The sequence below is a fragment of the Doryrhamphus excisus genome, linkage group LG12, assembly GCF_037039965.1.
Source record: "Doryrhamphus excisus strain RoL-2023G ecotype Guam linkage group LG12, RoL_Dexc_Guam_v1.1, whole genome shotgun sequence".
Lineage (NCBI taxonomy): Eukaryota > Metazoa > Chordata > Actinopteri > Syngnathiformes > Syngnathidae > Doryrhamphus > Doryrhamphus excisus.
The window spans coordinates 18,916,626-18,930,866 of record NC_136368.1 but is presented as its reverse complement, the minus strand read 5'-3'; the positions used below and the strand labels follow the sequence as shown (position 1 = coordinate 18,930,866).

Sequence of the window (14,241 nt, the reverse complement as noted above, 5' to 3'; positions counted from 1 at the left end):
CGCCAAACCAGTTAACGTGGCGTCATGGGAGACACTGGTCAAAAAAATGACCTTTTCGTATACGGCTTCATTCTCCGTTTAAATGGATTAGCATCATTAATTGGATCCTGAAGGTCAACTCTAACGGAATACATTTTTCCTCTAAGAATGTCAATCCGATTGATATGTTTTCCGGAAAGCTAATGATGTTAGCAAGCAACACATTATGCTACATTTACACTCATGTCAAAAAGAGTTTCTGCTTTTTTAAATGCTACTTTTTTATTATTTGGGGAGAAAAAAAAAACTACATGACCGTGTATGGAAAAGTGATTGCCCCCTCAGCAGCAACAACTGCAATCAAGCGTTTGTGATAACTTGCAATGAGAACCCAAGTTGGTTTCACTTAGAGGTCACTAAAAGATGGCCGAGAATTCGAGATTTTTTTTTGCTAGACAGCAGAATCACAGCAAGTCTTCCCAAACAGTGCAACACCATCACACTACCACCACCATATTTTACTATTGGTATGAAGTACTTTTACGGTAGATGGAACTCTTACTGGAACTCTTTGCCCCGTTCACTCCTTGCTTGCCCCCGATCTTCCCACCTTCAAAAAACAACCCACCTGTTTAAATCCGTTTTTATACCTGACTGTTTTTAGCTCTGAATGAACGTATGGATGTTGTATTTTAATACATCTTTTACTCTGTTTTTTTACTCAACTCTATTTTTCTTCACTGTAAAGCGTCTTTGAGTACTCTGAAAAGCGCTATACAAAAAATATTAATTATTATTATTAATATCAATATGTTTTCTGGCAAAATGTAATGTTCTTTTTGTTCAGCAGCGATTTTCATCTTGTAACTCTGCCATACAGACCATTTGTGGTTGTTGTGGGGTCTTTTGTGACCTCTTAGATGAGTCGTCACTGCGCTCTAGGGGTCATTTTGATTGGGCGGCCACTCCTGGGAAGGTTCACCACTGTCCTATGTTTCTGCCATTTCTGGTTTGAAATGGATTTATAACCTTTTTCCAGAATGATTATTATCTTTTTCACACAGGACCATGAAAGTTTGGATATAATTTTTTTTAGCCCTTAAAAATTAAGTTATATTTAGAAATACATTTATATAGAATCATCAAAGAGGGGCAAACACTTTTTCACACCAATGTATGTGTAACTATAAAAACATGTTTTGTGTTTACATTTTTTCAGAATCCATCGCTGATGACATCTGGTTAGCAACATTGTGTTAGCAAGATAAGGATGCCGTAACAAAACATCCCATAAATGCATGTTCCATATAACTGGCCCATCAAGCTTTCCAATTGTATAATATTTATATCCAAGAAGCATTGTTACAACAAATCCTCTAACAAAACACAAATTTACAAACCTTTTATTTTACTTCTAGGAGGTACAGTTGTTTACTTTCTATTAGTTTTGCATTTTTCCCCCCTCCTTCATCTTTTTAGATGGCGTAGTCCAGGGATGACCAAATTTTTTTTCCACCGGGGGCCGCATTTTGTACAATCCAATCCAATGTAGGTCAGCTAGTAAAAAAAACACGCACATCTCAACTTTGTAATTTAACCGGCAAAGCAAATTAGTGTCATATCTGACTATATCACATTAACAACGGTCTACAAGCAAAATGCTTCCGGAACAAAAGTAGTGAAATTAGTCTTGGTTTAGGTCACTAATAAAGAAAAAGTAAGAAGTGCAGATTGGCTATAATTTCAAAATAAGACACAGTTTTGGGTCAAAATAGGACATTTATGTAAAATAAAGCTACATTGTGTCTAAAAGCAACCACTTCTATCTGAACTGCACATTCCAAAATATTCATTTTATTATGGCTACAGGTTTGACATAAAATGTTTTGTTTTGTTTTGCAGAAATATCTAATTTGGAGGGCTGCACGGCGGACGAGTGAGTGGTTAGCGGACCTCACAGCTAGGAGACCCGAGTTCAATCCAACCCTCAGCTATCAACAAAACAAACAACAAAATGGATTAAAGCTTCCAATAGCTTTCTTAGAAGTCGTTTAATTGTTGTTGTATTGTGTTGTGAAGTTGGCACAGGTGTCAGTGCGATGAATTAAGGGTATTTTTTACAAAAAGTATATGTATTTGGAGGTTTTTGCACTTTTTCCTCACAGATTCAATTTTATTTATACTACAGTTGATATCCTCACAGCTAGGAGACCCGAGTTCAATTCCAGCCTAGGCTATCTCTGTGTGGAGTTTGCATGTTCTCCCTGTGCATGCGTGGGTTTTCTCCCACATTCCAAAAAACATGCTAGGTTAATTGGCGACTCCAAATTGTCCATAGGTATGAATGTGAGTGTTAATGGTTGTTTGTCTATATGTGCTCTGTGATTGGCTGGCCACTAGTCCAGGGTGTTTCTTGAATCAGAGTTTCTTGGAAACTACAAGGCAGATAATTATAAGCAGCTGGTGGCAAACCTACAAAGCCCTTGGCTGCAATATGTCACTGAAGATACACTTTTTGAAGAAGTAAGTGATGAGCACAGGGTAGGTTTCCACCAGGATGCTTATCCTCAGCTATGGAGAAGGAAAGTGGAATCCATCTAAGCTTGCTGACGAATGTCCTAGCGTCCTTTAGATACTTTCTTGTTTTAAATGATACTTTAGCCTGTTCTTCATCAGATATTCAATCATACATTAGATTTAGCCACTTTTATCTCGGAAGCAGATCGAGTCCATGTGTAGACCAATGTAATGAATTGAGTTTATTATTATTTTTCTTGTACAATATCCTGAGTGCAAATCCACTTTGGACACCCTGGTGTATTCAGTACACAGCATCGCCATCCCAAGCCACTTTGGAAAAGTGCGTACCCCCGTTTCTTTCATGATCCATTCTCGTGCTTGCACAATTTTTTTTTTTTTTTTGCGAGTGTCAGTAAGAGGTTGCACGGCAAAAACTACAACGTTAAACTAAGCTGGAGGAACTGGTTGACATGGCCCCTCCTCTCCTGTTCTTCTTTTAATTTTTTTTTACTTAATTCATTTAAAAAAGAAATTCAAAATGATCAAAATGATCAGTTAACAAGGCATACAAAATGTGGGGGAAAAAAAGGGGGGGGGGGGAGAAGGGGAAATGAAAGATTGGACTGAGGTACCCTGAAGCCTGAGGTAGATCACAATACTGACACGCGCTCTGTTTACATCCTGCGGTGGTTCGCTTTACTCTTCTCCACGTTTTTTTTTTCTTTTCAGGTTTTCATTTATATTCATTTTCAAGAAAATAAACACTTCCCTTCAAAATAATATGGCAGTGTCCCACTGAGGGCAAAAAAAAAAAGAAGAGGACTTTTGTTTCTTTTGTTTCATATCAATAGTTCTCATCACAAAATAGGAAAAAATAGATTCATAAATATTACTCTCTCTTTTTTTATATATATATATTTATATATATATATATGTATATATACACACACACTCATGCACACACGCATACATACACACACATGGAGGAAGGTGTGGCAATAAGCTTTGCAATGAAGAGTGAAAGATGACAAAATAAGGCAAAAAGCTTCCTAGGTCTCCATTAGGGACCCGCATGCCCAGCATACTTGCACAGCAGTCAGTCATTCAGCTCAGTAAAAAAAAAAAAAAAAAACAGCAAAGAAAATCAAATTCAAGCGTAACCATCTCCGTGTCTGGCCTGTGCTGGACAAGGCGAGGGCTGATTGTATTTATTCCATTCTAAAAAGGCTGTGTTATGGTACATTCACAGCTGTCACACCCTTTTAGAAAGCCCCCCCCCCCCCGGGGCCAAGAGAGAAGTTTCAAGCCGGACCCGCTCACAGTGAGTGTACACGGCAGGTCGTTCAAGTGCCATAACCCACCTTCACGTTTGCTTCAATGTACACTTAAAAACCACCCGACCGACCACCATGACGCATCCCCTTAAGGCGAGGGTGCACACGTTCAAATAGACCATCAAAGCACCTCTTTCAGTTAGCGTCAATTCCGCTACATGTATTTGCTAATGGAATACAACTATATCACTAATTCATGATGTAACATATTACAACTTGGGCTGTCAATCAATTAAAATATTTAGTTGTGATTAATCACATTTTGTTCATAGTTAACTCATAATTAATCACATTTAATCGCAGGTAAAATATGTTTTTATTGATAAGTAGGGATGTAAATGATTCGATACGGTATCCTTGAGTATGTTCAAGGATCTGCTGCTATGAAAGCGACTGAAATAAAGAAGCAACATGGTATTATTATTGAGATAGAAAGGTTGCTATTGCTTTAATTCTTGTATCAGGCAAAGTATTACTGTACTGTATTCCGTGTGATGGACTCAGAAGTAAATTTTTTTTTTTGTCTTTACACCAAAACTCAACTAACATCACCGTCTAGGATGATATAGAACTCGCACTAACCCGAAGACCATGTGTATTTGTATTTAGACTCTTGAACCGCCAAATACAAATACGAGATATTTGTCACAACAATGCATGCCTAGTGCGTTGCTTGTATTGGACTATTATTTTTCATGCAAATAAACCACAGGGTAGCGATGGTATTATTAAACTCCATTAGGAGTTTAGGAGTTAAGGCTGCATGGTGGTCGAGTGGTTAGCACGCAGGCCACACAGCACAAATTGTCCATAGGTATGAATGTGAGTGTGAATGGTTGTTTGTCTATATGTGCCCTGTGATTGGCTGGCCACCAGTCCAGGGTGTACCCCGCCTCTCGCCTGAAGACAGCTGGGATAGGCTCCAGCACGCCCCCGGTGCATGAATGAATGAACGAATAGTCAGACTGACGTCAGGATGCTTAACTGAATCAGCATAAAAATTGGTCTGCACCTTTAAGGGATTGTGAAGTACATGCCTGTAAACGTTGTGGAAGATCGGTTGGAAAACATGGCCGCCATCAACAAAACATATTTGCAGTGGCACGGGTGGGAGTGAGTCACCATTGACCACCACAATGTATTACATGAAGACTGGCATTTTCCCTAACGTTGTCCTAATATTTGCATCTTATTCCATTAGCAAATACATACTGTACATTACAAGATTGACAGCGGAAGTTTTCTGGCCTCACATTGAAAAAAAAGTCTATAGACCGGCAGGTCCAAAGTATTCATTTCTGTGTTAATCATTTAAAGATAGGTGATATTTTTAGACGGCATCCATTGCACACTGGATCATAAAGATAGCAGGAGGGATGGAGAGGATTGGAGAGGTTGGAATTTCATGCCTTGGAATATTTTTATCCTTTTAAAAACACAATTGATGAGAGAGCGTGATGAGAAAGTGATAGAAATTTAAAAAAAAAATGGTGAGAATAATTTCATAGGGACATTGGCTCATACACACATACACACACGCTTCCACTCGTGCACACAAACTTGTTACAAAAAGCATTCATCATGTTTCCAGATAGGGCTTGTACTTTTTCCATTTTCCAAAATAGGGGAACTGCTCTGTAAATGTCAACATTCTCTTCTACCCTGTATTAATACTGCTAAGGATAGTTCATCTTGCTCTTGTTCTAAGCATGTCTCATAAACTCTGGTGTTAATACAGTATCATTCATGTTAGGTCTACAGTAAATGAATCCAACTAAAGAGAATGTTACGCAGGGGTGACGTGCTCGTTCTTGTTTTACCTTGTGAAGACAACACTTCTCTTTGCTTTCGTTCCTCTTGCAGTATCAGTATCCTGCTCTGTGTGCCGTGGCAGGGCTGGCAGTGCACACAATGCTCACAGCCTTTGGCTCTCACTCCATTCCCCTCCTTGGTGAACTTCTTTGGTTTTTGATCCCGGCGCTGCTGGTCTGCCCCGCGTGTCCCTCTCGGGCCGTGGCCTTAAGTCTGGGTAGAGGTCTCTGTCCGTTTGGGAGGGCTACATTCATTGGGTCGGCGCCCGCTGGAGCCGCTTCCTGCTGGTCACTTGGATTGTGGCGGTGAGCCGGCGGCGCCTCGCTGGTGCTTCTGTTCCTGCTGTTTGACCTGCTGAATGATCTCCCGGATCTTCCTCTGTGCAGTCTGTTGGGAATGCCACGGGGAAAATATGTCAGAGAGACTTTTTCTTTTTGTTTTTGGTGGCTTTTTTCCAGTCCCATAATGTACACCCCTTGCAGCCAAGGGCTTTGTAGGTTTGCCACCAGCTGCTTATAATTATCTGCCTTGTAGTTTCCAAGAAACTTGGATTTGTGCTACCGTTCATGAAATTTCTTTTTTGTCCACTTCTTAATTAGATTCATTCATTCATGAACCCCACATAAAAAAATAACTAAAAATAGGTCAAAGCAAAATGTAGTTTCCATGAAAAGTGTACTTAATAACCTTACGGACCATATGCAAAAGAAAGAAGTGACTGTGTGCTTGTATACCTGACTGGCGAAGAAATGCCCGCTGATCTTCACAAACACCTCATCATTCTCGTCTGGAGTTTGGTCCCGCGGTACGATGACCTCAGCGCTCGTAAGGTTCTGAAGCTCATTCACCTGGAATGAACAGTCGCTAATTGTCTGTGTATTTTCAACAAGAGCTGTTTTTCTGCCTTTGCAATACATAGTTATATATATATATATATAACAGAGTGTTACATATTGGTGGATATTGATCATTTTTTGTGCTAAGGAGCACCACTCAACTCACAGTCTTCCCTCCTTTGCCGATGACTCTGCCGGCCGCAGTTGAAGGGACCTTGATGTGTGTCTCTAGTTTGACTTCCTCCTTTCCGGAAAAGAAGTTCTCCTCTTTCAGCTTGCCAAATATCCGACCTTGGGCCTGGAATAAAGAGGAGGGTGAGGTGAGGCCAGGATAGACTGTGGGTAGGAGAGGGGCAGCAGAGACCAGGTTTGAAAATGAAAAAGATGATACATTTCACAACGTTTTTACAAGACAACATGAGTTATGTCTTATTATTATTATTATATTAGGTAATATGAGTGTAAAGATGACTGTAGGGGTGTTATTTCATGTATACAGGGCTCTAATAATGTTAAAATAAAGGTCTTAAACAGGTTTTCAATGCTCTAACTAAACAAAATACTCAATGTATTAATATTGGCAAATTCACTTATCACAGTCGAGCCTGGAACCAACTAAATATAATAATTTAGTTCATATTTTAATTCTTGAAAATACTTCATTTAGGCAAATAATACATAAACTTTGATTCATTCATTCATTCATTCATTCATTTTCTACCGCTTATCCTCACGAGGGTCGCGGGGGTGCTGGAGCCTATCCCAGCTGTCTTTGGGCGAGAGGCGGGGTACACCCTGGACCAGTGGCCAGCCAATCACAAGGCACATAATTAACCTGGCTGTGAGGTCTGCGTGCTAACCACTCGACCTCTGTGCACTAAGTAGGCATATTTTCTGTAATTATAGTATTAATAGTATATAATTATCACTGCAAAAAACAACATTACTTACAAAAAACCCACAAAAACATTAGCTGATTTAACACAAACTCATTTTTTTGTGTGTATGCATAAAAAATGAAAGAAATGTGAATATTATTGTCGTAATTCTTCTCCCTTTTGTCATTATATCCTTCCCTATACTGTATCTAGGCAACAGGAGACATTTACCATTTATAAATAAATGGATTTATGACATATTCATCATTGGATTAATCATGGTTTTTACCTTAAACTGAGCCTCTGGGGTTCCAGTAATGATCACCATCCTCTCAGTGACATCTGGGCTTTCGGCCGGAGCGATCTGCATGCAAATCAGGAGAACATTTCAACAGAAAGTCAGTGTGCTTGCACTATCCTCATCGCACCGGCATTTAAGTCAGCTCCATGTTTTGCATGCCTCTTCTTTAACACAAACCTTGATGGAGGCTCCAGCGAAGTGGGCAAGCTGTTTAATGTGCTGGCCCTTCTTCCCTATAAGAGCTCCCACTGCCTGAGTTGGAATAAAGAGGTAGACAACCTCCTGTTCTGGAGCCTGTCATCACGAAAAAATATATATATATATTTATTGAACTTCTTTGAAAAGCAGACAAGAAAAGATGACAGGGAATAAAAGCCGAATTGACCTGAACATCACACTTGAGAGTTCTTCAGAGGACAAACATGAGAAAAGTTATTGTCAAAACCTGACAGATATAATCTCAATGTAGCTCTCAGGGCTTGGGTTTGACAGTGCAGCTTATTTCAAGGCATCCATATTTTCCATCCATTTTTCATGTAGTAGCATGAAAATAAAAAATAAAAATATAAAGGCATTTTCTTTGGAAATTGAAGTAATTCAACGCTCATTCAACAACCAAGTTGTTAAGAATATTGATGTTTGACATAAAGTGTCAAAACATATCAAACGATATGTTTGAGCAAAAATATTTGGCAGGATTTTAGGTTTTGCGGTCTGGGCTTGTGTATTTGCGTACTTGTGGTTTTATTGAGTGGATTTAATGAGTCGGAGTTCAGCTCAGAGCTGGGAGTCTGGATTCAGACATAGTTGTGGTGTTCTGGTGGTGATGCTCCGATGGTGAGGCGGGACTGTTTGGGATTTTTTTTTGGTCAGCCTATCCACTCCTCTTAAATCATTCTATTGTTTTAAGAAGCTTTATCCTTCGGAAAAAAAGCTGATTTTTTTCCCCTCCTACAACAAAACAAGGCACATTTTAAATTGCTCTAATTGGCCACAACATTAGGTACATCAGCACGATCTCCCGCCAGCGTTCATTATTACCTGATTCAAAACAATTAGCACGATCTACCTCTGCTTGCTTTTTAAAAATGTTGGTTTCAGCTGTTGTGAAACCCATTCACGTTACACTTGCCATACTGTTATTAGAGCTTTTAATGCTGGCTGAGCAGTTTTTCCTCCATATTGCTGTACAACATTATTATCTTTATCGCTCTCTGGTTCTACCATATCTTACTTATTGTGTGGAAATATGGGGTAATAACTATTAAAGCAATCTTCACTCGCTAAATGTACTGCAAAAAAGGTCAGTAAGGATAATTCATAATGCCGCCTACAGAGAACATACTAACTCCTTATTTCTAAAATCACAAATACTAGTTAATCTGCAAACAGCTAAAATAATGCATAAGGCTAAAAATAAGCAATTAGCTAAAAATGTAATCCAATACTTCTCTACAAGAGAGGAGAAATATGATCTCAGGGAAGAAGTACATTTGAAACACTTCTATGCTAGGACATACTAACTTGTACATACTAACTCCTTATTTCTAAAATCACAAATACTTCAACTTGCTGATATAGTTCATCTTCAAGCAGCTAAAATAATGCATAAGGCTAAAAAATAAAAATAAAATTAGCTAAAAATGTCATCTAATACAAGAGAGGAGAAATATAATATCTCAGGGAAGAAGTACATTTGAAACACTTCTATGCTAGGACTACGTTAAAAAGCCATAGCATTTCAGTATGTGGAATCAAACTATGGAATGGATTGAGTAAGACCCTCAAACAATGCACAACTATGAGCCAATTCAAGAAACAATACAAGCAGTTGATGTGTGCTGTGTTGCGTAATACACTTCTTGATAAATGCTTATGTGGTCCAAGACACCTAGGTTTGTTTTCCTGTGCACTTAATGCACCAATTAATGCCCCATCATATGCACCCTGGCTAGAATTACAGCATGTGTAGTTACAAGATGCATGATATAGTGACTTACAGTGGTGTAGAAGTGCACTGCGTCATATTGGCATTAACCAAAAAATATGCTAACCGGGGCGTCCACTAACCGAGGTCACACTGTATGTGAGGAATTATAGTATTAGAAACAGCCCGATGCAGTACAATTCTATACCACTGTAAAGTACCCAATGTTGTGGCCCGGTGTCACCATGGCAACACTCAGTGTGGTGCAGCTTTTGGAGGACATACTGAGTGCTGGTGGGGGATGGCACTTGCTGGAGGAACCCCGTACAGACCACTGAGATGTGAAGAGTGACTCTGCAAGTGAAGTGACAAGCAGGCGGATCAGGGTGGTGCACATACGCACACATTCCCAGACACACTCACACTCGCGGCCCAGGCTTTGCTCTCGCTGAGGGGAATTTTCAAGGCATGAAGTCAAGAGCGAATCACGCTCTGTGAAGCCCACCAATACATTCTGTCTCACACTGCTTTGGCTCAGCCTCCCGGCAGCGAGTACAAACTTTGTTTCACACCATTTTACTGACTCATCTCTGGAGGGGATGGTAGGGGAATTCAAACTGTGATGGAGAACCATTCGAGAAGATCTACTTTAATAGCAGAGCAAAGCCTGTCACAGGCTTCTGGTACAGCAGATTGACCAACAAGTCACTTGAAGTTTGTGCAGAACGACTCACTAAGAATGGGTTGTATCCTGCTGGCGCCACAGGAGGGACAGCCCCGCGAGGTCCAGCAGCAGGGGGCAGCACTGGCAGACCAGAGGAGAAGATGCCCAGGGCGTTGAGGTTCAAGCCTGGGATAAGGTTCGCCTGTTGCTGGCGGAGGAAAAGACAAGAAATGGAGGAAACCTGATATGCAGTGGAACCTTGGGTACCTGACTTTAGCATTGCTGCAAACATGGACGCAACATGACTGCTGTTGGCTGCTCTGCTAATATATAGATCTAATATAATATAATATATAGATTAGGGATCGTCCGATATGGTTTTTTTTCCGGCCGATGCTGATACCGATTTTTTTCCATCACCCTAAGCCGATGGCCCATTTTGCTTAGGCCGATATTTGTGGCCGATACTGCTTTTGCTTCCTCAATTTATATGAAAAAAATTAGTTTTCTCAAGTTTAAAACTGATTTTTTGAAACGTAAACACTGAACACAGTAGGATTCACCTTTCTTAAACACACATTTAAACGGTATTATCAACTTTAAAAGGAATAAATATTCAACCATGTGCAAAACTTTTCTGTGGTAGTTTAAGTTTTAGCTAGCATCGATGTGATGACTGTGACGCCTGTCTGTAAATCATGTGGCGGAAAAATATATCGGCGAACCATCGTGCGTATGGGCTGATACCGATTCAAGTAAAGAACACAAATATCGGCCCAATATATCGAATATAGATATATAAATAGTGTTTAGGGATCGACCGATATGTTTTTTTTCCCCCATCACCCTTAGCTGATGGCCGATTTTGCTTAGGCCGATATTTGTGGCCGCTACTGCTTTTGCTCCCTCAATTTACATGAAAAAATTATAATGATAAATATTATAGGTCTCAAGTTTAAACAAACATTTATTGAAATGTAAACACTGAACACAGTAGGCTTTCTGAAACACACATTTAAACGGCATTATCAACTTTAAAAGGAATAAATATTCAACCATGTGCAAAACATTCTGCCGTAGTTTAGGCTAGTTTATGCTAGTTTATGCTAGTTTAGCTAGCATCGATGTGATGACTGCTCCTCCGCCTCCACACACACAAACACATCACACTGACATAATTTAGTACGAGATATAAAACATTTCTCTCATCATTAAAGTTCGTGTTGTGCACGCTAAAGCTAAAAGTGTGTGTGAGTCTCGCGATAACACGACACGCATTTAACCTCAGCCCGGCGTTCGCTGAATGAAACTCCTACAAACACACAACGTTGACATTAAAGCGGTGTTGGTAACAGCTGTACATATTAGCTTCCAGCTACATCAACAGGGCCCTAATTACAACGGTAAATGTTTCCTATTTCAAAGCAGGTGACAATATTTCAACTAAGTTTACCTGTTAGAGGCTAATTAAAAGTTGAAAACGTACCCTTGTGATTCACCACACTTGCATTGGGGGAGGGGTACCGCGAACTGCGTGTGTTGCAGGGTCTTCCGGCAAAACAAAGCTGCCCCGGCGGATGCCTGTCTGTAAATCATGCGGCGGAAAAATACATCCGCGAACCCACGCGCGTATCAGCCGATACCGATTCAAGTAAAGAACGCAAATATCGGCCCGGTATATCGGCCGGCAGATGTATCCGTTGATCCTTAATAGTGTTGTGTTTATTACAAGCAGGCGTTACATCAACATCAACGTGATTTTTCAGCAATTATTACTTATGTTCTGTTTTGGAATAATTTTCCCACTCCTGAGACTTCTCAATCAGGTTCTGTAACGGTGGCGGTCATGACACTTCTCCTCTCATTTGAGTGAGTTTGTATTCACCTTTTCCTTAAGTTAATGATTTATATCCATAGCGAATGTGTAATATCACCACAATCACACTAGATGGGGCTCACACCTTATCATACACAGTCCCTCTCTGCAGGAGGTCAGATAGACCATGTCTCCATCAGTGTTCTGTTCTTTCATCAACAACTTTAGGAATATTGAATTACACCACATATGAATATATTTACAGCCGTTTATGCAGTCACTTTTGTCCTTAAAGGGGAACTGCACGGTAAAAAAAAAAAAAAAGATGATGGATGCTGGGAACCGCAGTTGTATTACAGCGAGGATTCAGACGTGCACACAGCGGGGAAGGCGGGTGTGACTCAGAGGCTCCGTGAAATAGGCAGACAAGCGGCGCTTGGCACGCTCCAGTTCCAGCCATTAAGTGATTGCTCTCTGTTTACCAACAGCTGCTACTAATTACTATGTTTACACTTATGTATGGCGCAACCTTGTTGTCATATAAGCTACAGTGATGCCCACTTGTTGGTCTCACACACACTCACACACACACACACACACACACACACACACTCACATTTATAGCAGCAATGTCGTTCTCGTAGGCCTCCCTCAGTTTCTTCATGATCTCCGCCTCCGCTTTACAACACGTCTCCAAGCTCCCCTTCACCGTGATGGTCCTCTCTGGGTTGTAAATGGTTAAGTCTTGTAACCTAGACAGTTGCATACAAATGTGTAAAATTAATATGCAATATAGCGGAGGAGGGGGGAAAAAAAGTCATATTTTGTTTATATTTTATCAGAAGACATTTTAATTGGATTCCACACGCAAGTTAATGACGAACGGAGCACTTTGCAAGAGCGATGTTGAATTCATTGAATTTGTGTCTTATAGTTGGAAATTGAGGCAAGCAAGTAGCGCCAAAGACGTTGCGTTATCATATCCATCGACAGTTACCCAATGCCACTTCACACTTGGAATTCCACAGCTTTACTTCATTATACGTAGCTTTTTCAAAAATATATTATAGATGTATATAACAGGGTCAGGCAAAATGATCTGACACATTTGTAGGTTAAATAAAACGTAAATAAAGTAAAGAAACAAAAATAAACATTTCAAAAATCTACTCAAAACCCAAAATGGAGCCAAAGAAAGATAGATAGATAGATAGTGGCAAGCTAAAAGGCTGCTTGTTATGAATATACATGGACAGGCAAAATGATCTGACACATTTGTAGGTTAAATAAAACGCAAATAAAGTAAAGTACATAAAATGCTATTTTGCTTTGTTTCTTTATAATGCCATTTCTTTGGTTTCTTTTTCAGTTTCTGCCATGAATTGGACTTGTAAGCATGGCGCTTTCATTGTGGTACTTTGCACTTCAACCTTGGTAGACATGATCCCGTACCAGCTCTAAACACCATCTTGTTATGGGTTACCAACTTCAGATCTACTGGATCTGCAATGACACCAAAATCAACCGGTCGACCTGACACCGCCGGAACTGATTTAATTTTTAAAACATAATAAAAACAAAATGGAATTATATGTACTTTACTTTATTTGCGTTTTATTTAACCTACAAATATTTCAGATCATTTCGCCTGATCCTGTATAATAGAAATAACATTCTTTCCAATGAGATTATACAACCTACATTTCCCATAACACACTTTTACTCAATCATCGTCTAACAAATGCACTATATATACATTTTTGTTGTTTGTTAAGAAATGAAATACTTCCACAGAAGGCATAAAGCGGAGAGACGAACTCTTTATTTTCAATTCCAGTGTGAAAATGTTTAGCCAATATTGCCTATGTTGTCTCCAAGGTGCCATCATGGCCGCGTTTATGTGGTGTGTGTGTGACTTACGAGGAGATGGTTATCTTGGTCCCTGTCTCCTCTTCGATCTTCTTCAGGTTACGGCCCTCTTTCCCAATGAGGCGGCCCACCAGGCTGTTGTGGGCCAGGATTTTCAGAGGGATGTCCTCCGTCCTGTAGATTAGATTAAATTAGATATAACTTTATTCGTCCCTCAGTGGGGAAATTGACATTGACAGGAACAGTTCAACAGTAAAAAAAATAAACAATTTAAAAATAAACAACATATACAATACAGTTTACAA

At 39.8% G+C, this 14,241-nt stretch overlaps 1 protein-coding gene across 5 annotated transcripts in view; it reads right to left on the bottom strand.

The window, feature by feature from the left end:
* Window positions 1–2,004: 2,004 nt before the first annotated feature.
* igf2bp2a (insulin-like growth factor 2 mRNA binding protein 2a) overlaps window positions 2,005–14,241 on the bottom strand; it is a 46,724-nt gene continuing 34,487 nt past the window's right edge. For 3 of the 5 annotated variants that reach the window (XM_058081742.2, XM_058081739.2, XM_058081745.2), the window contains 9 exons: window positions 13,988–14,110; window positions 12,684–12,819; window positions 10,322–10,459; window positions 9,873–9,941; window positions 7,838–7,954; window positions 7,649–7,723; window positions 6,648–6,779; window positions 6,380–6,493; window positions 2,005–6,032 (listed from right to left, as the gene is read on the bottom strand). In XM_058081742.2, coding sequence (XP_057937725.2) covers window positions 5,934–6,032; window positions 6,380–6,493; window positions 6,648–6,779; window positions 7,649–7,723; window positions 7,838–7,954; window positions 9,873–9,941; window positions 10,322–10,459; window positions 12,684–12,819; window positions 13,988–14,110 — 1,003 coding nt within the window. In that variant the 3' untranslated portion in view covers window positions 2,005–5,933. The remainder of the gene's footprint in view (window positions 6,033–6,379; window positions 6,494–6,647; window positions 6,780–7,648; window positions 7,724–7,837; window positions 7,955–9,872; window positions 9,942–10,321; window positions 10,460–12,683; window positions 12,820–13,987; window positions 14,111–14,241) is intronic. The other 2 variants (XM_058081741.2, XM_058081743.2) reach the window with 2 other exon arrangements.